Raw genomic sequence first — 27,527 nt, forward strand, 5'->3', positions numbered from 1 at the left:
TGACACCACCAAGAATGAACAAGAGAACACTGTGTGCTTTGAGTCTGGGTGTCGTAAATGATTACAAAAAATATAAGTATATCATTCGGGTGGTTGTAAAATGACGTAATTATTCACATGTGATAGGAGGGTTGCTAATCGCTACAATATTTCTTTTTTGAGTCGATGTGTTCTTTTCGCGCACAGATAAAAACAGCTTTCATTTCTTAGCAAGAACGGCTGGGAACTAGGGCTATGGTCGACTTACTGTTTGGTGCTCCACCAAAAATTCACTTTTGTTGTCCCTTTAGCAAACTTCTCGATATGCGATTCGACAAGAGAATATCAGGCGCGAATGATGCTGCTGGGAAATTCATCCTTCATAGATATTTGTAAGGTACAACTGACGACTTGTGAGATGCATTTCTCAATCACTGAGTAACACAGAAGTTGAAAAGGGGAAAGTTAGTTCTTAGATGTGTAGTAGTCTGATACTACGAGGACACTAGATAACGTGGCTTTTACAGATCGAATGATAGAAGGGAATCGACAGATAAATCATCATCAAATTTTGCTGTCATAACTCTCCGTAATATATACTTCAAGCTGTGTAGAAATATTTCTTGTCGGTGGATACACAAAACACTTACACAAAATGAAAGTGTCTCAAATTACAGGGCTAAGAGAAATTATTTACTAATCACGCTTTCCCCTACTGAATACTTGGTATGCTACTTCCATCCGGAAATGAAACGAACATTCGTTATGTCAATAGCATATAATATACTGATGAGCCAAAATATTACATCCACGAACTTAATAGCATGCTACTAGGTTGTTCGTTTATAAACATGAGTTGTGAGGGCGAAAAAGTAGCAGGCTTCACTCATTATGCGCCCATTTTTTTTCTTCGATCTACATTTATTTCTGTGTTGCCTGAGGAAAAGAAATATAAAATGAAAATATGCAATAACCTTAAAATAAATTATTTATCTTAAACGATCCCCAAATGGGGTCATGGCATATGCCACTTTCTTTTTATATTTTATTATTTGTGCCAGGCAACAAAACAATCAATATTGGGTCCCACATTGCACACAGAACACAGTTGCCTCACATTTTTCTTGCAAGTTGCACATTTTCTTTGTTTCCCCAGTGTTGTGCGTTCAATCACATGTCCGTTTCACGAAGTCCTGAGTTCAACTTGAATACGTGAAAGGGATGATTTTGTGTATGATGTACGTCCTGCCCTTTTCGGATCAGAAGCAGCAGATGATTGAGCAAGATATGCCCTATCGACCATCCTCCGGAATTGAAGCAGTGGAACATTTTCGTTCGAGAGGCAGTAGATGATATGCTCGTTAACCAAAGCTACATCAAACGCATTAGCGAACAATGGGAAGTACCATTTCCTACCTCGAATTCTCACATGATATTTCTACACAATCCCGTCCAATTTGTCCGCACCTCCCATATGATCGTTATATTCTGAAATCATTCTTGGCTGTGGAACTCTTTGTTCTCAGCTTTGCTCCATCTCTTTACGTGGTTTACTGTCTCATGGTTTGGCAAGAGCTTTATGCAATTGTTATCCTTCCTTATTCCTGCCGTTATCTCCATATTCTGGTCAAATCAATAGTCATGTGTTCCTCTTCGTTTCTTCTTCATGCTGTTCTCAGATTCTATTGGACAGTTATTCATTCAGTTCATACGGGCAGTTCCAGTTGCCCTTACTCTAATTTCTGAGAGCTCTTTCATCAAACGCAAGCTCGTGAAAAAGTTATCAAAAATATTTTGTGAAGTTCAGGAGTCTGCAGAAAAGAAATCACATTCAACACACCTGATGCGTCAGATCCCAGAACTGATACAACACTTCTATCCTTCAATTGTCCTATATAGACAGACACAAGGTAACAGAAACCGCTTTGAGAACAGCACAGGGCCCACGTTTGAATCCGAATGTCACTGGTTTCCCGCAAATGGAATGTTTTAGGTAACGTTGTCCATAATATCGTAGTATTCTCTCATCACTGCTCAGGCTGTTGGAAAGAGTTGAATTTTTACTAAACTGTTATTCAGTAAATCCAGCAACCCTCGAATTTTGAAAAGTTTACCGCTTTCGTCAGCTAGGATTCTGTTCAGATTTATGTTATCATTGAAATGAAGGAGGTGCTTTATTTCCAGATACCTGTGCGACTCATACACTGTCGTACACATCTTATATCAAAGTTAGTATCTTCATCGCAGTACCGGTGTAGCTTTTTCCTGTGGAAGAGCATGGTATCCAGTGAAGAGCAATATAACTGTGAACTTTTTATGCATCCATTGGATAACTCATAGCTGTGATTATTGTTCTGGGTAGCTTATCAGACACTTTCACTGACAATCGAGTAATACCTGTTAATAAATTCTTCAAAGCACTCAACAACAGATTTTCCTTTTACTACTGCTACCAAATCGGGTTTTCGTTGTTCATTTTCTATAGGCTTTAGTGTAAGTCGCATCTTCTGTTGTCCAATTATAAGTGAGAATAGCTTTCACGTTTTTCTTTCATTGGCCTGCATGCTCCTCATTTTCCTTTTCTCCATTGGCATGAATTTCCAAGCACATCAGATAGAACAGTATTTTCAAATATATTTTCGTTGATATCTTTACAGTCAGACATATCATCTACAAGATCTGGAGAGAGCTCGACCACGTCAGTGGTCTCATTCACATCACCATCATCACCAAAAGAAGCCATGAGGTTCGGGTCATTTAAAATTTCTTAAATTTTCCTCATAGAAAGTGATTCATAGCAACTCATTGTGTCTGAGGAGCAAACAAAAGTCAAATAAAGTTTTACGTGAAAACTGCCATGAGCCCCAAATGGGGATCGAAGGTCAGATAGGTATCGTGCAGAAATCATTTGAAATAAATGATCAATTAACATCGTCTGAAACCATTACAGAACACACCTATTCACAGATATCGGAAGTTATTTACACAATAATATAACTTACGCTGTTTTGAATATGTGCAACTCTTGTAACGGTGGAAAACGTACCTTCTTGACAGAAATAAAATTGTACAACTCACTCGTTTAAGAACCACTGACGAAACTTCAATGCCAGCACTCGGCAAAGATCTGGACAACAATGAGAAATGGTTGCATTCGTTGCCAGCATTATTAGAAGGGGAAATACGCGGATTCCTGCGGATGAGTTCAAGACCAATAAGGGAGACGCACTTTTCAACGTGAAAAGTCAGCATTACCGTAACGGTTTTTGGAGGTATCTGATATCAGATGTCTACACAGATGTCACGCAACTCCGGCAAATAAAGGCCGACTGCGAAAGGGCGAGGAGCTGGCTCATAGCTGCGTCGTAGACACTTGTGACAGCCAGATCATCAACATCAGCCCACCACTATCATACTCCTCGAACCACTGCAGCACGATTCTGGCCTTGTGACAAGGACAGTTATCCTGTTGAAGGTGCCGTCGCCTTTGGGAAAGACGATCATGAAAAGAAGCAGGTTTTCAGCAAGAATGTTTACGTAGTCCACAGCTGTCCTTGTACCTTATATTACCACCACAATATTCACGGAAGGCCAGGTGCAAGTCCCATATAACACAAAATTGACCCCTCAGCCCCTCGTCTTTGGCGTAGTGGATGTTTTGAGCATCCCTTCGCTCGATCTCGACGTTGCCCATGAACATTTCGTTTCTTTTCTAGACAATCACTTTTAATGACTCAGTCAAAACCGGTTTCCGCTCAAAACGGCCATCGTTAGACGCTGTGAGTCATGGGCGCAATTTGATGATGTTCATGCGTTGTTCACGAAATGCCGCCCTCACCCACAACATCTGAAGACGGCCATTGTGGTCCGAAACAGGTTATGACTGCACTTTGGAAAGTGTGTGAGAAATGATAAGCAGTAGTGATAAGTCAATCGCTGATCTCCTTAAACGCAATGGCATGTTCTGCAAAAACCTTGCCGTCTATTGAGGTTTTCAATTATTCAAGCACTTTTCATGTATGCGCATGACAACAGCAAGCAGAAATCCGACCAGCTTCCTCGCAACCGAGATACTCGTTCACAGGTGCCAGGCCTTTGTCGTAGTCCGTTATGTTAGTGGATTTCACTATTTGTCGCCTGTATTGTCGCTAGAACGATTCCCCATCCTTGAAGCTGGTGTTTCCAATGTTTCGGCCCATTAGTGTATGTTAATTACTAAGTAAACAGATGAGACTACAACAGCTATTTTTTGTTCTTTGTGACCGACGGTATAAGGAAATTTTGGTCCCATTGTGGATCTATGGCTTGGTTCCAGCTTGAGAGCTTGGATGGTTATAAGAAAGCGCGCGTGAGAGTTGGGTTGAAGTCCCGAAGAGAGTCGCAATGAGTGATGATGTAAATAAAATAAAAGCAATAAAGTGTAGCTCCAAAACTACTATTTCCAAAATAGAAATCTAGCTTTGATCAGCACTATCTAGTATTGGAATATGAGACACTTTTTTTAAATACCATGTACCTTAAAACGCAACATATTTTGCAGAAGAGATGACAGTGTACTACTATGATATCCACCCATTCCTTGAAGACACTTGGTACGGTGGCTGATGAAAGGCTAACTGTACCACTAAAAATTGAAGGTTTTAACAGGCAACACTCACTTTCTCGATTGGTCTCGGTTTTAGGGTTTCGTACATCAGTCGGCAAAAACGGAACCGTTATGGCAACACTTCGTTTTCCGTCCGTTTGTCCCTCAGTTAAGACTCATTTTCCTCAGGAACTCGTAGTGGTATAAGCTGAAATTTATGTGAAATACTTCGTCTACGGTCCCTTGGTGGTGTAAGAAATTTAAGCTTTTAAAGCAATGAAATCAAAAGCTATCGCCATTTATATCATATATCTTGACACTGGCAAACTTTCTCATCAAAACCTATAGATGAACTGCCTGTGCAGATTGTTCGGAAGAGGACTTGTAAAGTGGAGTGAGTACATAATATCTTGAAAACGAACCTATGTCCGGAAACGTACTGTTTCAGTGCTGCAGCCGTTTGAAAATATTTTTGCTTAGTAGGTATGCAACACGGTAGTCATGGTGAGAGTTGCTTACGTCAGATAGTCTCATGTCATTTGATGTGTATCCTACCTCTCTGATCTGCTTCGAGACTCATTCACGAGTCTGTGCGTGTTAGAGTAACATTGTTGAGTGCCCATTACCAGAATGCACCGACGTGATCCTTCTGAATGACGAAGCAGATGGTAATGGAAAAGCTGCTCGTGGCCTTTAAGATCGTTCTCCATAACGCCTAACTTCAACGCATATCCTTTTCTCCGCCTTCACTCAAGGGCCTCAAGAAGGAGTACCTTCGTATCTGCAGGCGTAAGTGTGGCGCTCCAAGGAGACGCCCGCACACCAGTGTAGGAAGAGGCCCTACTGCATCAGTTTGAAGAGAACCTGTCAACGAATACACGTGCAATTACTTTGGCTATTACGGAATGGAACTGTGAAACAAGTGAAGTACTAGGCTACGCCTGAGCAATTACTTGTAAACCAACGGGGTTTTAAATGGTTGTACCATGGAAACGGTACGTTTCCGGACACGGGTTCTTGTTCAAAGTATCATCTACTCATTCCCCTCTATAAGTGCTGAAAGAGTGTAACGGGAATTTCCGAACACCCTGTATACATAATTAAGTTAGTGCGGAACCCTCAGAGTGCGAATCATACTTGCACTGTTCTGGTTTCTAGAATATTAAAGCAGAAGCAATTCGTTGTGTTAGCTACACACGAAACAAAGCCCAACACAGCGACAAGAACAGAGAATGTCGACAACACTGCCAGTACACACTGCTTGCACATACAGGGCTAGGACTTAACAACGATCCTCATGTCACGAATATCGATAGAAACTGCTACACTGTCTTGCGATTTTTGTTAATCATGATACTCCGTCCAGCCACCGATCCGAGTGCTTGAAATTATTAGTACGCACACTGACATCCGCTGCGGATTGCGGCGCTACATACATTTTTCTCCTTTTGCAGATCGGGCAGTCGAACGCCCACCAGGTGGTCCTGCGGGACGTGCAGTTGGAGCTGGCGGGCAAGTACCGCTGCGAGGTGTCGGCCGACGCGCCCTCCTTCCACACGCAGGTCGTCACCAGCCACATGCACGTCGTCTGTAAGTACCGCTGCTCTTAAGTACCGCTGCTCTGACTGCCTACCTCTACCTATGTTAACACTATGCCATTCCGCGACACCACAGTGGTGTCGTGTGCATAGTATCGCGCAGTGACCGGCGACACCACAGTGGCGTCGTGAGCATAGTATCGCTCAGTGACCGGCTACAATACAGTGGTGTCGTGAGCATAGTAGCGCGCTGTGGCCGGCGACAGCACTTTAGTAACTTCCGCATTCTGTTGGTGTTTTGTTTAGGTAACTATAAGTTACACACGTCAACAAGTTTTTTGTTTTTAAAAGTACTCGTGCCCTTTCATGATGGCAGACGAAAGAGACTACACAATTATTTACGATGAATGCGCGGACGTCTAGTCTGACGTTCCGGACGACTTGGCCGATTGGAAGAAGACGATAAATATCAAAAAAATTAAAGTGAAGCTTAATCGTCGAAATAAAGTGAAATACGTCCAAGAAGAATTCGGCGAACATTACGGTTGCCAACTGATTCGGATTAATCAGAAGAAGAAGACAGCGCACAGTGGTCAGACTTTGATTTACCGAGGACCAATAATAAATTTGAAGGATCTCCAGGTCCAAACATACTTACCAGAGATACACGGAGCTTTTAGGATATCGTAGAATTAAATATTGGGAACAATCTATTTGAATATATTAGCAACGAAACCAATAAGTACTACAGTCAAAATTGCAACAGAAGGAAACTGATTACAGAAATGTCAAATTTGTCGACGTTACGGGACCCGAACTTAGAAAATGGTTTGGGCTTGCGATCCTTATGGGAACTGTAAAAAAAGCACGGGTCTATGATTACTGGTCAACGAATCCGTTGACAGACACACCGATATTTCGCAAAACGATGTCCGCAACCGATTCAGACAAATATTATCATTTTTCCATTTTTCCGACAACAACAGTAATCTGGATAATGCCGACCGCCTTTTCAAAGTGCAAATTGGTCATTGCTTATTTTTCCAAAGAGTTTGAAGGAACCTTTAATCCAAGTCAAAACGTCTCTATTGGTGGAGGAATGATAACGTGGCGTAGACGGTAAAATTTTAAAGTTAACAATCCGTCGAAAATTACAAAATATCGCATACTCATTCGGATGCTGTGTGATTCAAGTATGGGATACATTTCCTCATGCAAAATATATTCCGGTCCTGGACAGCCTTCAGCAAAAACAGTGATGGAACTATTGACACCTTCTTATGGAAATTGGCATCACCTCTACGTGGATAATTATTATAATAGCGCAGAACTTGCAGAGAAGTTACTTGAAAAGAAAATTCGAGTTTGTGGAACGATATGACAAAACTGAGGTTTTCCGGAAAAATTAAAGCACGCAAATCTCAATGTGTTGAAGCTTGTCGTTGACGAAAGGTGAAGTATTCGCACAGGTATGGAGAGCTTCGTAAACTAAAACGATACGAAGGATCTCTAGAATACATAATGCCACTTTGACTGAAACTCAAAGAAAATGTAGAATAACAGGTTACACAATAAAAAACCCGAAAGTGTATTAGACTACAACAAATACATGAAAGGAGTATATCGGGCAGACCAATATTTGAGTTATTACCCTATATACAGAAAAACTATAAAATGGTCAAAAAAGGTTTGCATGTACCGCTTTAACTGCGCATTATTAATGCGTTCCGTACAAGGCAATATTTCAATACAGACCACAAGACTCTCCGATTTCACGATTTTTTGTTGAAAGTGTCTGATTCGTGGATAAAAGACCATGTACCTGCTTCTGAGCAAAACTTTGGGGTTGCCACTATATCGCGTACGTATCATCATGATCCGGTTGAGAGACTTTCCGGTCACATAAAGCAACACCAGCTAATACTTATTTCCGAAACGAATAAACGAAAACGAAGGAACTGCCATTTATGATCCAAAATCAAAAAAAAGGAGAACAACAAACTTAATGTGCAAGTCTTGTGGCGTTTCGTTACATCATGGAGACTGTTTTGCTGCATATCATAAGAAAGAGAAATACTAAGCACCAAAGACAATGTAAATAAACAAACATATGAAACAAACAAATTTTGTAATTATTTACGTATGATATCTTCGAAATTTTATGAAAGTAGGGGAACAGGGTTGTGAACTTATGAGAACTAACGATGAGATTAGTAAAATTTAACAACTTATAATCTCCCGATAATGTCAAGAACGGCCGGCGACAAGCCAAGTAATCCGAACTAGCGCTGCCGGCTCCAAGCGAATACATTTGTATGAGACGTGCGGACGGCAGTGTTAACGTCGACACACTGACCACGGAATCGCTCGGTCGCATCTGTTTCTTGGCTCCGCCAAGAGTGGCGGGAAAATTCACGGCATCACAGCTGGATGCGCTCAGTGGACGCTGGCTTCACTTCAGAGAAACTGTATAGGTGACGACCGCACTCCTATCACGCTATTTCCCTTCCATATCCCTGGAAACCATGCACTATATCTTGCTCAGTACATCCACTTTTCTCCGCATACCTCATCAAGTTCCCTCCATCCTAACTCAAAATATGTCTGTGCCCATTGGAACCTCTGTTAACATGTTCATTTTGAAGCACTCCATGACCATTCCCAGGGACACATGATTGCTTGACAATTCATACCGTGAACAAATTTTTAAAATATTGGTGTTAAAACTATTAAAATGAAACTGAATGACATGTTAAATGGTCCGTTGTAGCTGTATTCTTTCAGATCACTTTTAAACCTAGACAGAGGATTACACAACTCTTAAGCTGCATCTTCTGGCGCAGATATCTGTACAAAATAGTTTTTTTTTTTAATTAATAACTCGAAAATTTTTTTAAATTATCTGAGATATCTGAAAATACTGAATGCCTAAACTTAACGATGGATGAAAATATTAAGCCACAAAAGCGGTCTTACATATAATTAATAAATACGGTTTGTATGTTCATGCCATTAGAAGTGATCCTTAATTAAAAACAGCGAAATAGTAATTTAGATGAAAAATAGATGGGGCCCTTCCCCATGTACGTGAATTAAATGCGAAAAAATTAACTGAACTGTGTTAAGTCACGAACTGTACACTTTCCGACTTACATACGCTGTTGTGGGCCTACGTCAAGAAAGAAGATGTACCTCACAGATGTAATTCAGGCAATTACCGGGCTCTCTAGTAACTGACGAATAAAATAAAGTTAGTGATGAAAACTGAAAACTCGTATGGGGGGGGGGGGCGGTGGGGGGTGTCACGAATGACAGAAAGGAAGAAGCGTATGCGTATTTCAGTCCCAGGCCCCTTTAAGACAACACACACATCCCTAGAACCTATCCCTCCTTGTAATTACATTCTGCTCACGTTCGTTACAGGATAAACACGTAGCTATGTATTCCTTTGGTTTTTTATCTGAACCAGGATTCTGATGACAGCTAACGACGAAACATGTAAAAAGGGACTAATAAATGAAGGAATATTGCACTCTAATTTTCTGTCCTTTATAATTCCGACATCTGCGACCAGTTCAGCTAACTGCAGACTATCAAGCTATTGCACCGTGATCACCTCTCTCTTGACTGCCTTTATCTCATACTTGTGCTATAATCACAAAAGAAGACTCGTAATCGAATTTCCTTGGTCCACTTGACATCCCACACATCTAACAGTTCTACCCCACCCATTAGGCCTTCCCACATAGTCACGCTTCTTCCTGAATCTTTCTGGTAGAATAAAACTGTGCTCCGGAACTCGAGACATCTTACTTTCGCGGGCAAGCCTCCACCGACTGAAGCAGCATTAATCACGACCCCTCGCACAGTTTTACTTCCGCCAGTACCTCATGGCGATGAGCTTTGGCAGTTCACCCACCAGCAAGGTAACTAAGCGTGTTCGGTTAGAAGGCTGGCGACAGAGTGAAATGTTCAGTGATGAATTTGAAGTGGATTTATGTGACGTTCTCACAGAACAAATGCCGAGAACAATGACGAACAGAACGGGGAAAAAGTTGGCAGAGAACTTTCCCGTGAAAGCAAAAATTCCAAGTTCGATTCTCGGTCCAGCACACTGTTTTAATATGGCAGGAAGCTTCCGAAAGTCAAAAGTCCACACTATATTAATCTGCCAGGAAGTTTCACATCGGCGCACAGACTGTGCGGGCTACAATTTCATTCTGGAGTCTACAAAAAATGGTTCAAATGGCTCTGAGCACTATGGGACTTAACATCTATGGTCATCAGTCCCCTAGAACTTAGAACTACATAAACCTAACTAACCTAAGGACAGCACACAACCCCCAGTCATCACGAGGCAGAGAAATCTGGAGTCTACATTCTTTTGCAAATCGTATCCTCATTAATGCTTTCCACATCCCATTCTCTACCCACGTAACCTGGTGGCTCCGTTTCATAATGAAGAAAAGTACATCACATTCTTATGCCTTTCACATGGGTTATTTAAATATTCATTGTCTTTAATTAAACTTTTTGAACAGAGGCTGAAGAAAGGCAATTTGGCAGTTGCACTGCTACTCCTCTCAGAGGAAAGAGGGCTGGATGTACGTAAGTGTTAAAAAGCTATCGATTCACAGTACTGCGTGTCTACCACACGACTCCTCAGATACCAATCGTAGCACGTTGGCGAGCCAGTATCAATTCGTCCCACTGACTATAAATCTACCCTCCATCTAAATATTGTTAGAACTTGAGTTCCGCTGTGTCGCCCTCCCAGACAATAAAATTAACCCTAATGTTAGGATCGCATTCTGGCTCTGGGGTACAGAGAGGCCAACGGCAGGGGTCTCGATTGGCCGCCATATCGTCATATCCTTCGGATCTGTCTATGTTAAAGACGAGGTGCACATTAATAACCCCAAAACCATTGTTGAGCTGAAAACAGCAATTCATAATTTCGCTGTCGTATGCGCCACATCATCGCCAATGATGGCAGACATATCTAACATGTCATAACCTAAATCCGAATATCTGTAGTGACGTTTACATGTCGAATAAAGTGTGTGCACGCCGTGGTTCGTAACTAATACACTTTTTTAAAATAATTAAATAATATCGCAAAGATTATTCCGTGATTGGACACTGCACATCATACATTTACCCCTGAGCGTGAAGAGATTTCTCGATCATGAAATGCGGATTCTCCGTCCACCCCCCCCCCCCCCTCTTCTCCTCTTCTTATTAACGAATCCTTCCAAATGAAAGTGGGCTTCGTCGCTAAACCAGACCATATTCACATCAAAATTCTTATCACGCCACGCGGCTAACCGTGAACGTCTACCGTCCTAACACAAACCGTTCAGAAGTTATGACGATTTTATTTGATGTAGTTCAATAATTGTCCCCCCGTATGTAGGCTGAATGCCCGTTGCTGCTAGGGATGTTTACGTGGTGGCATAATTTGAACAGGGTGTACACGGTCTTGTGATGTCAGTTGAGAAGGTACTTGGATGAGAATTTGTGTCTGTAAGATTGGGAAAGGGACAACTGCCTTGAGTACCGTGTGCTGACCACATGCACCTTCATACTGCATCCGCTGAGGCCGAAGGCAGAGGATGACAATGTCCAGTTAGCAACATTTCGTATTCAACTCCTGATCACCTAAGTCAGGTTTGGTTGGTTGGTTGGTTTGAGGAAGGAGACCAGACAGCAGGGTCATCGGTCTCATCGGATTAGGGAAGGACGGGGAAGGAAGTCGGCCGTGCCCTTTGAAAGGAACCATCCCGCCATTTGCCTGGAGCGATTTAGGGAAATCACGGAAAACCTAAATCAGGATGGCCGGACGCGGGATTGAACCGTCGTCTTCCCGAAGGCGAGTCCAGTGTCTAACCACTGCGCCACCTCGCTCGGTAGGTCCGGTATACATGTGATATTACCTACGGTACGTAAAGATTATCCAGCGTTCGATGTTTGTGAACCTCTGCGGATCTTTTATTGCATCCAATCCTTCAGAATGAATTACATCTCTACTATTATTCACTGGTCTATAACGTCAAAATAAATTCATGACACAACATACCTGCGTAGCCAAAAATGACATAATTAAATTTTTTAAAAAGCTGCAAATTATCTTTCATGTCAATAAACGTTTGACGGCCAGCTTTAGAAGACTGCGAACTGAAGTAAATGAGTGAAGGAACTGCAAAAGCTTGTTGAGAACGCAAAGTGGGCCACAAGGAATCGTATAATTACGTCAGGTATGATAACGACGGACACAGAAATAAACTAAATCTGATATATTTCAATTAAAGGAATTTTTGCTGCCAGTTAAAATTATTTTTAATTCTCTTGCACCGAAAGGGAAATGTGCACGCTCTCTTTTCGGAACTCGCCAGGCGGAAAATAAAATTAATTGTATCTGTCCACCACGCTCCGTTTCATCGGAATGATTAATACCAAACAGCCGAAGACTTCCAATGAGCCATTTTCCGGTTTGCGCAAGAAATTGTGTTACAGTTTTGTGATTGGCATAACTATATGTGAAATCAAAAGGCCTCAATTATGTACGCAATTCGTTTCGCTCCATCTGCGCCGGCAGTTGTGCGTGGTGTGACTAATAGGCTCTGTCATATTGCCCAGGGTACATTTTAAGGGCATGGGAGATAGCGTGATAAAATTCTGAAGAGAGGGACACAGTCTGTGAGAGTGTCCTGTACAGGCATTTAACTGCAGCCTTCACTATAAACGCATCCAATCGACCATTTTCTCATTTAGAAAGTATACAGGTCGAGCAAATTCTCTGTGCTGGGGTCATTATTTTCCCCGACTCTTAACCTTTTACCTTTACGGAGAGCGGCAGTTCGGCTTGCAAACAGTCCATCAATTAATTACGTTGCACTATAAATTTTTCAGAAATGTTTTTCATCGTCCTTATGATATGCCTAGTAGAGAACGTTGAGAATAGGACATTGCAGCTTCTGTTCACCGTTCAATCTGCCAGTAATTCGCAAGTGTAGCAGAGGACTCGAAGCACTGCCGCTACATACGAAACTGTTGGGCATGTCGATTATTAATACCATTGCATTCATTAAGGAGTAAGCAGTGAATTATTTTCTATTTATACACAAATTTACATGGATGTATCAGTATTTGTATACGCATAGGTACTCTGACGGAAAAGAATCACAAGAACAACAAGGAGTTGCGCGACCTAATTGAAAGCTGGTAGGCGTGTTTCTGCATGTGAAAAACGATGACCGCTACCGCTACCGCTAGGACTATTGCTATTTGTGACTTCAGTGGCGTCAAGGGAGAGTTCATTGAACAGATTGTAGGTTTGCTGTGTTTTATGACGAAAGCTGGTTCTGTTTCGGTAACTGTGATGGCCGTGTGTTGGTTAGAAAGAGGCCAGCTGAGTGCCTGAAACCAAACTGTCTGTGTGCTAGACATACTGTACCTATACCTGGAGTTATGGTCTGGGGTGTGACTTCTTATGACAGCAGGAACACTCTCGCGGCTATTTCACCCATCGTACCTTCAAATTTGTTCGTCAATCTGATGATTCGACCTGTTGTGCTGCCATTCATCAACAGCACTACTCGGGGTGTTATGCAACAGGAGAACGCTCGCCCACATACCGCTGTTGTAACGTTGTAACCCAGATGGCCGTACAGTGTGTCGGCACGTTGCCTTGGTCTGTTCGATCACCATATCTGTCTTCAATCGAGCAGGTATGCGATAACATCGGACGACAGCTCCAGTATCATCCACAACTAGCATAAACCGTCCCTTTATTGGCCGACCAAGTGCAATAGAAATAGAACTCCATCCCAAAACTCCATATACCGGATCTGTACAACACTATACAAGCACGTTTGCAGGCTTGTATTCCACGTTATTAATGTACCAGGATTTCCCATCTGCAGTGGCTGATCTCACTCTTACGTTAATCTATGATATTACATTTGAGTGGACATACGCTAAATACTTATTTAATATTTATAATATATAAATATATATTTAATGTATAAAGGGGAAACTTGTTAGCAAAAATCTCGAAGAGTCCTTGCCGATTTACTTCAAATTTTTACACGAATACATACATATATTTATGAAATAATTTTTTAGATGGTAACTTTTAATGCCTCGAGCGCAATTTTCCTGTCAGAATTAAATTTGGATATCTAGTTTCGGTTTCTATCTGCAATCATCTTCGGATACACATGTCCGAAACACATCCCAAGAAAATTAAGGACAATCAAATAGAATACAAAAGCACTCTACGAGAACTGAGCAAAAGTAATGAGGAGCCAATTCTAGAGGTAACATTTGACAAAAACATTTAAAAATGCGATAGAAACTATGTTAATGCTTAACATACTGTTCAAAATATGAAAAGGCGGTGAATAAGCATTGGAAGGCGTCATTACTGTCGTCATGCAGCAACATACATTCGTAAGTACCAAAACAGTAATAGCACGCAGTTGAAAACGTCACCGCGAGCGAGCCACGTTGTAGACATGTCGAAAGAATTGTAAAATTCTTTAGTCGTCTTTACTCTCTTCCTTTGCAGTACGCGCACGACGCAATTGTGTCAATCTTTGTAAATGCAAGCGCTCCCGCGCTATCTATCACCCTTGTTGGCTACTTTGGTTTGCCAGTAGGACCCTTGCATAATTCAGTTCGTTTTGACGTTTCTTGTCAGAATGGTGGACGTGCAGTGTTATCATAGTATTCTTCAGTTTGTACGTATTTCATGAAGATGACCACTTAGGACCGTTCTGGTGTAAGCTTGGGTATGATTTTTCCCTCTTATTTTATGACTGTCGATCACGTAGCTTTAATACTAAATTACTACGAACTGTATGTATTGTATGTTTGCAGCTACGGCACAGCTGACAGTTGTTGCACTTGTTGCATGTACTGTTCTCACGATAATAATTGTTACATTATTGCAAGTAATGAACTTTCGATCCAACTTCTACTCACGCAATTTCCTACATGATCGTCGGTCTGCGAAATTACCGTCTTTTACTAAAATTTTTGTCGCGACTCTGTACTTCCATGTTTTTATCATTTGAATCTGACGTATGATCTGTCTTTTATTCTGTAATTTACATTTGTTAACGAAATTCTACACTTTGATGGATTTTGTTCATTAATTACTGTCAGTTACTTAGGATCTGCTTGCTAGAAATGGCATGTTGCCAGTTCAAGACGTAATACAGATCTCTTCCTTGTAATTTTAAGTTTATGCCACTATTGTCTTTATGTTTTAAGATCCATATGAAAGTAGAGTTAGCATTTTGAGATTTCTGGTGTACAATTCTTTCGACAGCTCTACAATCTGCTTGGTATCAGCGACGTTTTCAACTGTGTACAGTAATTGTTTTGGAACTTACGAATACATGTTGTTGCATGACAACAGCTAATAATGCTTTCTAAATCTTATTCACCACCCTTTCATATTTTGAACAGTGTATTACATGATAAGCGTTAACATATTTTGTACTTCACTGTTAATTAGCTTTATCAAAGGTTCACTTTTACTTATATAATCGGCTCCCCATCTTTTTCACTTACTTTTTGTACAGTGTTTTTGTATTCTACTTGACTGTATATAATTTTCTGAGGCTGTGTTTCCTAAATGTGTTACATATCTGAATATGGTTGCTTAATTATGACAGGATAATTGCGGTCTACGCATTTAAAGTTTTTTCTTTAAAAAATTATTTAATAAACCACATTAAGACCGTTGATTCCCCCCTGACGATGCCAGGCTTCACATAAATATATCTATACTACTGAATAAAGAAAAGTCGTTGATCGACGTTGTTACCAGAAATCTCGAAAATACTTGACTGATTTACTTCAAATTTTTACGCGATTAATGAGCATTCAGACGGACATTGACTATATATATTTTAAACATTTATAGAGTAATAATGTGTGTTTAATATAGAAAGGGCAAAAGCTGTTAGAGAAAAACTCGAAATGTTCTTCACCAATTTACTTGAAATTTTTACACGATACACTAATAAATATTAAGACGGACATAAAGCTACATATTTTATCAGGTAACAATGTACATGTTCTCTATTAAAACTGTGCCATGAAAATGTGTAGTTTCGTTTTCTTTATCACAGTCAGTTTTATTATGACAGCAGGGTACGTAAACCATTAAATAAATTATTTCTCCCATATATATTCTTTCTCATTATGTATAATTTTAAACAGTGTGCTGTTTTGTTTCCTTCCTCTCCGCCGGTTTCACAGAAAGCATTTAAGCCAAATTTATGACTTATCCGCTCATGATCAGAATACTACTAAGGAATGTGCATCGTCTGAAATTTTGTAATCCGACCCATTCGCTAATTAAAGCTATGCGAAACTCTATCATCCTGACAGATCCAGCATTTTGAAAGGACTTTCTCATACCACACATGCCAAGGACCACAACCGACTTACCTCTTCTATTACCAGTGCAGGTTTCGCTTGTGATAAACAAGACTTAAGGTCAGTGAGATCAGTAAGAGGACAGTGACCGGCGGGGTAGGAGATGGACTTAACGCGCGGGGCAAAAAAGATGAACAGAGAGAAGGAGGAGGAAGCGATACGCAAGGCGAAAAGGAGGAGGAGCTGGACCAAGAGAGGAGGGAGGAGAAGGTGACAGCGAGAGGAGGGGGCGAGGTGTTTATAACGTGCTATTCATCTGAAGCGTGGACTATAGCGTAGAAATTTTTACTAGATATCGCTCTTCCTCTTACGAGGCATATTTCTACTAGTGCACATTGCATTACTCAGTTATCGTCTTACACCTTTCACAGTTTCTTCGTTAGAGGTCATCTGAATCATTTTCAGCCTGTCAGTGCTCCTTCACAACAGCTACATCACGCACTCTACGTCTATACTAAGCCACGAGTAGCCTTCCCATCCTGCAAACTTCAGTAAAAGGTAGTGTGTCACCGAGTAGCAACTACTGCTCCGAGGCTCGTCAGACTCAAGGAAAAACAGCGCCTTGACTTCCAGTGTATGCGTCTATCAACATTAAACTCATACTCGCTGCATTTCTGATCTCTAGTCGCTATCACCGAGAAGACTGAAAGAGACAAGGAAGGCACAAAACCCCTGTCGCAACAGTCTCCACACCATTACTTAGGTCGTTAGATTCACTTGCGAAGAACGACATAAAAATCCTCTTCACCACGCTGATTGAGGTGGGGGAGAAAACGTGGTAGACTGGAACCTGGCTCAGTGAAATCTTTCTTCTTTGACGACGGCTATATTAAACTTCCTGGCAGATTAAAACTGTGTGCCCGACCGAGACTCGAACTCGGGACCTTTGCCTTTCGCGGGAAAGTGCTCTACCATCTGAGCTACCGAAGAACGACTCACGCCCGGTCCTCACAGCTTTACTTCTGCCTGTATCTCGTCCTCTACCTTCCAAACTTTACAAAAGCTCTCCTGCGAACCTTGCAGAACTAGCACTCCTGGAAGGTAGGAGACGAGATACTGGCAGAAGTAAAGCTGTGAGGACCGGCCGTGAGTCGTGCTTCGGTAGCTCAGATGGTAGAGCACTTGCCCGCGAAAGGCAAAGGTCCCGAGTTCGAGTCTCGGTCGGGCACACAGTTTTAATCTGCCAGGAAGTTTCATATCAGCGCACACTCCGCTGCAGAGTGAAAATCTCATTCTGGACGGCTATATTTTTCTGATGCCTGATGGTAGGGGACATTGCATGCAGCGCACTGGTTAACTAAGAATGTCTAAAACTTAAACTCCGTTCAGAGACCCTGACGGGCCCGCCATTCTCTGCCAATGGCACCATTGGATACGATACGGAGGGGCGTTGGGTCAGGATACCGCTCTGCCGGGCGTTGTCAGTTTTCGTGACAAGGAGCTCCTTAAATGGCATTGCGAGGCTGAGTGTACCATGAGCCAGTCCTCACACCAAAGAAAGTTTCTGGGCATTATCAGGAATCGAACCCATTTCTTCCGAAATTATGAATGCCTGTCACCTAACATAGCTACCAGATATAAATTGTGGACAGTGCAGTGTGGGAACAGGATCCTCCAAACTATTCAGGCCATTTATTCGACTTTCAAGAGGAAAACGCACGAACCTACTGCACCCACCTCTTGAATACCTTCCTCCAGCAAACAGGAAACAACAGGATGGGCTTGTTGACATGAATCTTATTGAGAATGCATGGGAATATTTGAAACTTGCTGTTGTCGTAAGGACCCCCACTTTCTCCACATGTTGGATTACCGCAAGGTGTACGCCGTTGAAGATTGGGAGCCGCGCGGTCTGGGGCGTCTTACCACGAGTCACGCGGGTCCCCCCATCGGAGGTTCAAGTCCTCCCGCGATCATGGGTGTGTGTGTTGTCAGCATTAGTATAAGTTAGATTAAATAGTGTGTAAGCCTAGGGACCGATGGCCTTAGCAGTTTGGTCCCCCCCGCCACCAGAGAAGAGGGATGACGGGTCACTGCCGAAATGTGGACATGGCTTGAGCAACAACGTACCGACTATCTTGAGGACCCCATAGCAAGCAGGATACATGCTAGATACTGTGCATCAGGTACATCAACACGGTACTGAACATTACTGAACTGCAGATATATTGGCATGAGCACACTTATTCTTTCATAACCATTGCTCCTTGAATATAAACCATCGCTGTAGATAGGCAGATGGCATAAAAACGTATTCTGAGCTATTTACTTCCTGAAGGAATGTAATCTATACATAAGTGATTGAAAAAGAGACCAATGATGATAACATTTCTTGATATTAAGTTTAATATATTTGCAGCTATGATATGGCATTATTGATAATAATGTAGCCCAAAAAGGCACAGTGAGGAAACACTGCGTGATGTCAAAAGTGAAACACGAAGAAGACGTGGTCGGATGACAAAGAACACATTGTGGAGTCACCAGACACGTCTTCACTGGTCGTTGGAGAAGACGCGTCTGGAGGCGCCCCCGGGATCGGTGACATATAAACCTGAATGTCGCCCGAAATACAGCCCAACAAAGAAGTTATGACATGGGCTGCCATTTCTTTTCAGAGCAGGAACCCTTTGGTTTCCCGAGCGGTTCTAGACGCTTTAGTCCTGAACCGCGAGACCACTACGGTCGCAGGTTGGAATCCTGCCTGGGGCATGGATGTGTGTGATGTCCTTAGGTTAGTTAGGTTTAAGTAGTTCTAAGTTCTAGGGGACTAATGACCTCAGATGTTAAGTCCCATAGTGCTCAGAGCCATTTGAGCCTTTGGTTTCCATGCGAGGACCCTTACAGCACCGCTGGACGTCGACAGTTTCCTGTGCACCGGGCTCACACTTCAGCAAGATAATGCCCGCTCGCTCACGGTGAGAGTTTCTACTACTTTTCTTCGTGATTGTAAAATCCTACTTTGTTCAGCAAGGACGCCGGATCTCACCCGAACGCTTAGAGCATTATGGGCAGGGCCCTCCGGCAAGCTTGGAATTTCGACGATCTAAGGCGCCAACCGGACAGAATTTGGTACGATAGCTCTCACGAGCACATGCAACGATTCTATCAACCGATGTGAGTAGCTTGCATATAGGCCAGAGGTGGACCAACGCGTTATTAAGTTGCTCGATTTGTAAATCTCTTTCTATCAAAACTAGACATGATTGTCTTAATGGGAATTCCGCGATCGGTCATTAAATAAAAATATGGCGTTTCAGTCTTTGATCGCTATTCTTTATTTTCAATGACCGGTTTCGGGCTAGCTGCCCATCTTCAGGTCATATATTGCAGTTACAGAGTAATATGTCAGTACAGAACAATCGGTTCAAAGCGATCAAAGATTGAAACGCCATGTTTTTATTTAAATCTCTTTCTCTTGAATAAATCATCGAACCATCCAATTTTTTTGAAATGTAAGCATGTACATCGATCGATTTCTGTCCCATTCGTAATTCCTTTAATTCCTGAGTTGTGTTTCTTTTCTCTTAGAGTGTGTGTTAGACAGTGAATTTGTGTCATGCACAGAGCGATTAGCGGCAGTGGACTGTCATTCCCGGGATCAGCTGCACTGACCACTGCCAGAATTTACAGATATAGGTTTTCAACAGTTTCAGGAAATCGCTTAAGCAAGTAGCTGAGTAGTCACTCTGAAAAGGTTCAAAATGGTTCAAATGGGTCTGAGCACTATGGGACTTAACAGCTGAGGTCATCAGTCCCCTAGAAGTTCGAACTACTTAAACCTAACTAACCTAAGGACATCACAAACATCCATGCCCGAGGTAGGATTCGAACCTGCGACCGTAGCAGTTGCACGGTTCCGGACTGAAGCGCCTAGAACCGCTCGGCCACCGCAGCCAGCTACTCTGAAAAGGGTACGGCATATTTCGTTCCTCATACTTCCACCCTGTTCGAACTTACGCTCTTTCATTCATAACCTACGGGACTTTAAAATGAATCAGTGGAAGATATATGGGCTGTATAAGTGTCAGCGATCGTGCTTGGCACTTTGCTAATGATTTCACAATATTATCGGTTTCGGATTTGTGCCATCATATCTTTTGAAACAAAAATAGAGGAACTTTAATGTAGCAATAACAGTTTCTAACAGTTGAAAGAGAAGTCTACAGGAAAAAAATCTAATATACTGATACGAGTATCAGCGTTAAGTGATAGTTGTGACACAAGATCAATACCGATAATTATTAATGAAGTAGTCAACATTTTTCCTCGGTCGTTGTGCGTTACCGTTAAACACCACAGTGAGGAAACTTCGGCATACTATTTTGTCATATCTTCGTTGAAATTCTGTCGTTTCCCACTCGCATTTGGAAATTAATGTAGGAAAAATCGTCTAAACGTGCCATGAGAACAGTAGAGTTAGGGGTTTGATTGTGGTGGCGTCGAGTGCTGTAATGGCGGTCGTGTTGGTCTTAGTGGAGTGTCTGAATGTGCGGACGAGGATGAAGACGTCGAAGACGAGAGATGACTACAGGGGTAGTCGGCATGGATGTCGGCAGAGTCTCGCTGTGAATACTCTTTGAGACGTCCCAGGCTCTGAGGAAACAGAAAGCAGAACCGTGTTCAATCGGCGTAAAGTCGCGCTATTTCACAGAAGCCGGTCGCTGGAAGAAATTTACGCGCCCCAGTTGCGCGCCTTTCGGGCCGGCCGTAAATACAGGGACGTTTAGAGGAACTGTACTTGCCAGTCGCGCCGGCGCCCGGGCGAAAGATCACAGGCGTCCCCTGATGTCTGTTTAATGAGCAAAGTCTGCAACTCAAAGGCGGGCGGGCCCGCACCGCTGACTGCCACCCGGCCGATAAGGGGCGGGGGAGCGGCGGAGGCGACATGGGACACGGTTCCGGAGCAATCGGCGCCGCCAGCCGTAATAACGAGGCGGTCGCCAATCAGCGCTCGCCACGCCCCACCGCGGCCGACGCCGCCGACGCCCTCTTTAATACCTGCGCTAGGCTCGGACACGCTGCCGACACCTACATACTGAGACGTTTCCTCTACTGCGTCGAAATGAGCGTGCTTTCCTTTTATAGAACTCCTATTGTATTCTGTACATTCTTTTTGGTCTCGTGAAGACTTTCGTTGTCCTCGCGTGCAGAAGTGCTACATTTTTAGTACTCATGACACTCGTTATTTTTGTATTTCTTCTTTTTTTTAAGAAATGTCATGAATTTTTCGACTTATCAGGATCGTTTGTCTTCCGAGTTGTACGTGGTCCATGAAACTCTTTTCTTCCTGACGGTTCGTTCAGAGCATACTAACGAACTGCTAAAGCGCCTAAACAAGACTGTGTTTGCAATGCGAATGATGTCAGAAATAGGAGATACAAATATAAAGAACTGGCATATTTTGCTTATTTTCACTCCATTATGTCATATGGTATCCATAAACAGAGTAAAATTTTTTAGGGTACAGAAGTTTACAGTAAGAGTAATGAGTAGTGTAAATCCAAGAACATCATGTCGAAACCTATTCAAAGAATTGGGCATATTAACCACATCTTCTCAGTACATCTATCTACATCTACATCTACATCCATATTCCGCAAGCCACCTGACGGTGTGTGGCGGAGGGTACCCTTACTACCTCTATCGGTTCTCCCTTCTATTCCAGTCTCGTATTGTTCGTGGAAAGAAGGATTTTCGGTATGCTTCTGTGTGGGCTCTAATCTCTCTGATTTTATCCTCATGGTCTGTTCGCGAGATATACGTAGGAGGGAGCAATATACTGCCTGACTCTTCAGTGAAGGTATGTTCTCGCAACTTCAACAAAAGCCCGTACCGAGCTACTGAGCGTCTCTCCTGCCGAGTCTTCCACTGCAGTTTGTCTATCATCTCCGTAACGCTTTCGCGATTACTAAATGATCCTGTAACGAAGCGCGCTGCTCTCCGTTGGAACCTCTCTCTCTCTTCTATCACCCCTATCTGGTACGGATCCCACACTGCTGAGCAGTATTCAAGCAGTGGGCGAACAAGCGTACTGTAACCTACTTCCTTTGTTTTCGGATTGCATTTCCTTAGGATTCTTCCAATGAATCTCAGTCTGGCATCTGCTTTACCGACGATCAACTTTATATGATCATTCCATTTTAAATCACTCCAAATGCCTACTCCCAGATAATTTATGCAATTAACTGCTTCCAGTTGCTGACCTGCTATTTTGTAGCTAAATGATACGGGATCTATCTTTCTATGTATTCGCGGCACATTACACTTTTCTACATTGAGACTGAATTGCCATTCCCTGCACCATGCGTCAATTCGCTGCAGATCCTCCTGCATTTCAGTACAATTTTCCATTCTTACAACCTCTCGATACACCACAGCATCATCTGCAAAAAGCCTCAGTGAACTTCCGATGCCATCCACAAGGTCATTTATGTATATTGTGAATAGCAACGGTCCTATGATAATTCCCTGCGGCACACCTGAAATCACTCTTACTTCGGAGGACTTCTCTCCATTGAGAATGACATGCTGCGTTCTGTTATCTAGGAACTCTTCAATCCAATCACACAATTGGCCTGATAGTCCATATGCTCTTACTTTTGTTCATTAAACGACTGTGGGGAACTGTATCGAACGCCTTGCGGAAGTCAAGAAACACGGCATCTACCTGTGAACCCGTGTCTATGGCCCTCTGAGTCTCGTGGACGAATAGCGCGAGCTGGGTTTCACACGACCGTCTTTTTGGAAACCCATGCTGATTCCTACAGAGTAGATTTCTAGTCTCCAGAAAAGTCATTATACTCGAACATAATACGTGTTCCAAAATTCTACAACTGATCGACGTTAGAGATATAGGTCTATAGTTCTGCACATCTTTTCGACGTCCCTTCTTGAAAACGGGGATGACCTGCGCTCTTTTCCAATCCTTTGGAACGTTACGCTCTTCTAGAAACCTATGGTACACCGCTGCAAGAAGGGGGGCAGTTCCTTCGCGTACTCTGTGTAAAATCGAACTGGTGTCCCATCAGGTCCAGCGGCCTTTCCTCTTTTGAGCGATTTTAATTGTTTCTCTATCCCTCTGTCGTCTATTTCGATATCTATCATTTTCTCATCTGTGCGACAATCTAGAGAAGGAACTTCCTCTGTGAAACAGCTTTGGAAAAAGACATTTAGTATTTCGGCCTTTAGTCTGTCATCCTCTGTTTCAGTACCATTTTGGTCACAGAGTGTCTGGACATTTTGTTTTGATCCACCTACCGCTTTGACATCAGACCAACATTTCTTAGGATTTTCTGCCAAGTCAGTACATAGAACTTTACTTTCGAATTCACTGAACGCCTCTCGCATAGCCCTCCTCAAACTACATTTCGCTTCGCAGAATTTTTGTTTGTCTGCAAGGCTTTGGCAATGTTTATGTTTGCTGTGAAGTTCCCTTTGCTTCCGCAGCAGTTTTCTAACTCGGTTGTTGTACCACGGTGGCTCTTTTCCATCTCTCACGATCTTGCTTGGCACATACTCATCTAACGCATATTGTACGATGGTTTTGAACTTTGTCCACTGATCCTCAACACTATCTGTACTTAAGACAAAACTTTTGTGTTGAGCCGTCAGGTACTCTGTAATCTGCTTTTTGTCACTTTTGCTAAACAGAAAAATCTTCCTACTTTTTTTAATATTTCTATTTACGGCTGAAATCATCGATGCAGTAACCGCTTTGTGATCGCTGATTCCCTGTTCTGCGTTAACTGTTTCAAATAGTTCGGGGCTGTTTGTCACCAGAAGGTCTAATATGTTATCGCCACGAGTCGGTTCTCTGTTTAACTGCTCAAGGTAGTTTTCAGATAAAGCACTTAAAAAAATTTCACTGGATTCTTTGTCCCTGCCACCCGTTATGAACGTTTGAGTCTCCCAGTCTATATCCGGCAAATTAAAATCCACACCCAGAACTATAACATGGTGGGCAAATCTACTCGAAATATTTTCCAAATTATCCTTCAAGTGTTCAGCCACAACAGCTGCTGAGCCAGGGGGCCTATAGAGACATCCAATTACCATGTCTGAGCCTGCTTTAACAGTGACCTTCACCCAAATCATTTCACATTTCGGATCTTCGTCAATTTCCTTCGATACTATTGCACTTCTTATCGCTATAAACACGCCTCCCCCTTCACTGTCAAGCCTGTCTCTGCGGTATACATTCCAATATGAGTTTAGGATTTCATTACTGTTTACGTCTGGTTTCAGCCAACTTTCTGTCCCTAGTACTATATGGGCGTTGTGGCCGTTTATTAATCAGAGCATTTCTGGGACCTTTCTATAGACGCTCCTGCAGTTTACTATTAGCACATTAATATTGTTATTCCTTGTTGCATTTTGCCTACTCCTAACTTGCCGCGTCTCAGGAGGCGTCTTGTCGGGGCTAGGGAGGGAATTCTCTAACCTATAAAACCCCCATGTGCACTCCACACGTACTCCGCTACCCTTGTAGCCGGTTCCGGCGTGTAGTGCAAGCCTGACCTATTCAGGGGGACCCTACATTTCTCCACCCGATAGCGGAGGTCGAGAAATTTGCACCCTAGATCTCCGCAGAATCGTCTGAGCCTCTGGTTTAAGCCTTCCACTCGGCTCCAAACCAGAGGACTGCGATCGGTTCTGGGAACGATACCACAAATAGTTAGCTCTGATTCCACCCCGCGAGCGAGGCTTTCCGCCTTCACCAATTCCTCCAACCGCCTGTACGAACTGAGGATGACCTCTGAACCCAGACGGCAGCAGTCATTGTTGCCGACATGAGGAACAATTTGCAGTCGGGTGCACCCACTGCTCTCTATCGCCGTCGGCAGGGCGTCCTCCACTTCTCGGATGAGGCCCCCCCCCCCCCCCCGGCAGCGGACAGAGTGAAGGCTGATTTCTTCCCTGACCTTTCCGCTATATCCCTAAGGGGCTCCATCACCCGCCTAACGTTGGAGCTCCCAATAACTAATAAACCCCTTCCCCCGTGTGCCTGCTCGGACCTTGCTGAAGGAGCGGCCACATGTCCACTCACAGGCAGAGCGGGCGATGCCAAACGGCCAGCCTCCACATTTACCCTCCGCCTCGTGCGCCGCGAACGCCGCTGAACCTGCCACTCCCCTTGGGGAGAGGGTGGCCCAACCGCGCCCGGTACCCGCGAAGATGTCTCGACAGCAGGGACAGTGGGTGAAGCATGTAACACCTGGGGTGTACCATGCGACGCACCAGACTCCCCACTGCCGCTACACTCCGAGGCAGCAGCCTGAAGACGGCTGACCGCGGCCATCAACACGCTCAGCTGTTCGCGAACAGTGGCCAGCTCCTCCTGCGTCCGTACACAGCAGTCACACATCCTATCCATCCTAGGAAATCAATTTACTGTAGAGAGTTAATCAACTTTTAACTAGACTGCTAATTCGCTAAAGGTGGCTGATAGTTGACTAAACTGTGGTTGCTAGCCACTTCTTGAAGAAAACAATGAAAACAGCTCTACCTGTCTCTGGACTGTACGTAAAACAAACACTAGCACAACTGGCACTATGGTTGACTAGAGGGACTCTCTCTGACTGTATTCAAAACAAACACGAAATCTATGGAACACTATTACTAGCACTCGACAAATCTTCCTAAAAGCAAAAACACACGGAAGAAGAAGTGATAAGTAAGAAAAATACAGTTAATACTTAAATTAAGGTAGCTCGATGCACAGCAGACGTAAAGCAGACGGCAGTTACGACGACACTGACACTATTGGCCATTTATTCCTTAATGAAGTTTGTTGTAAGTCATACATCTCTTTTTCCAACTAACTGCTTAGTACACAGTATCAGTACTAGGAATAAGAATAATATACATAAAGATTTAAAGTCACTTACTCTCGCCCAGAAAGGAGTCCAGTATTCAGCAACGCATATTTTCAATAAGTTACCAGCAAAAATTGAGTGTTTAGTTTCAGACAAGGCACAATTTAAACATAAATTAAAAGAATTTTTCGTGGCCAACTCCTTCTATTCCATCCATGAGTTTATCAACAAGTACAGTAGACCATTTTAATGAAAATTTATTATAGTTTAATTTTTGACAATACTTGGTTGTAACAGCCAAGTAACTACCTACTGTGTGAATGATGGATATATGGAAAGCAGATGTAAGTCTGAAGTCTGTAAATAGTAGAAGTTTAATTTTAAATCTTGTACATAATCTGATGTTCTTAACTGAGGATAACTGAAATGAATAATTTATTTTAGTTTTTGACAATTTGTAATGTGTTTATCTGACGTGTTCCACACCCAGGAGGATTCCCTCTTTTATGGGTCTGTGGAATGAATGATTAATGTAATCTAATCTAATCTCACAAGTGCTCCTGGCTACTTAATCTTCAGACTGCTGGGTTAAAAGGTAACGTGGTGGAAGTCTACACATGATCGGCAGAGGGAATAGTTGCCAAATTCTGATTTCGGTTTGATGTGGCCTAGCCGCTGGCGAGGGTCGCTGGTGTGTCGCCAAAGCCTGACTCTGAAGCCGTCTATAACTTCAAGCTTTACTTTGAAGACCTGCACTCAAATTCAAGTGGCCAGTTTGTTTTCAGTTCCGGCCACAGATACAACGCATTCCCTTCTATACCATTATCTGTTTTTTAAACTAGCGCAATGACAATCACAGGACAACTTACCGACTGCAGTTGTTTCACTTATGCTATTATCAGAATCTTAACCTAGACCCTTTTATCACATGTTCCAAGGTTTTGCTTTAGTATTTCTATTGCGTGTCAATTTTTACGCGTCACTCTAACGGAATAAACCGAATTAATTGTATTTCTTGTTTCTTTAGTTGCCATTGAATTCCGAATTCATTATTTTGGATGGTTGCTAATTAATTAACGTCAGGTAACAGGGCCAATTCACGTACTTCCACATTAGAAAACTGTCTTGCCTCCCACCCTTACGAAAGGGTGG

General features: G+C 42.7%; 1 protein-coding gene across 1 annotated transcript in view; it reads left to right on the plus strand.

The window, feature by feature from the left end:
• Positions 1 to 27,527, plus strand: part of LOC126195305 (uncharacterized) — a gene marked incomplete at its 5' end in the record, with an annotated part of 1,237,647 nt that overhangs the window by 592,410 nt on the left and 617,710 nt on the right. Inside the window, one exon of the mRNA XM_049933865.1 lies at positions 6,019 to 6,154. Within this exon, the coding sequence (XP_049789822.1) occupies positions 6,019 to 6,154 (136 nt within the window). The remainder of the gene's footprint in view (positions 1 to 6,018; positions 6,155 to 27,527) is intronic.

This window comes from Schistocerca nitens, chromosome 7, assembly GCF_023898315.1.
Source record: "Schistocerca nitens isolate TAMUIC-IGC-003100 chromosome 7, iqSchNite1.1, whole genome shotgun sequence".
NCBI classification, from domain to species: domain Eukaryota; kingdom Metazoa; phylum Arthropoda; class Insecta; order Orthoptera; family Acrididae; genus Schistocerca; species Schistocerca nitens.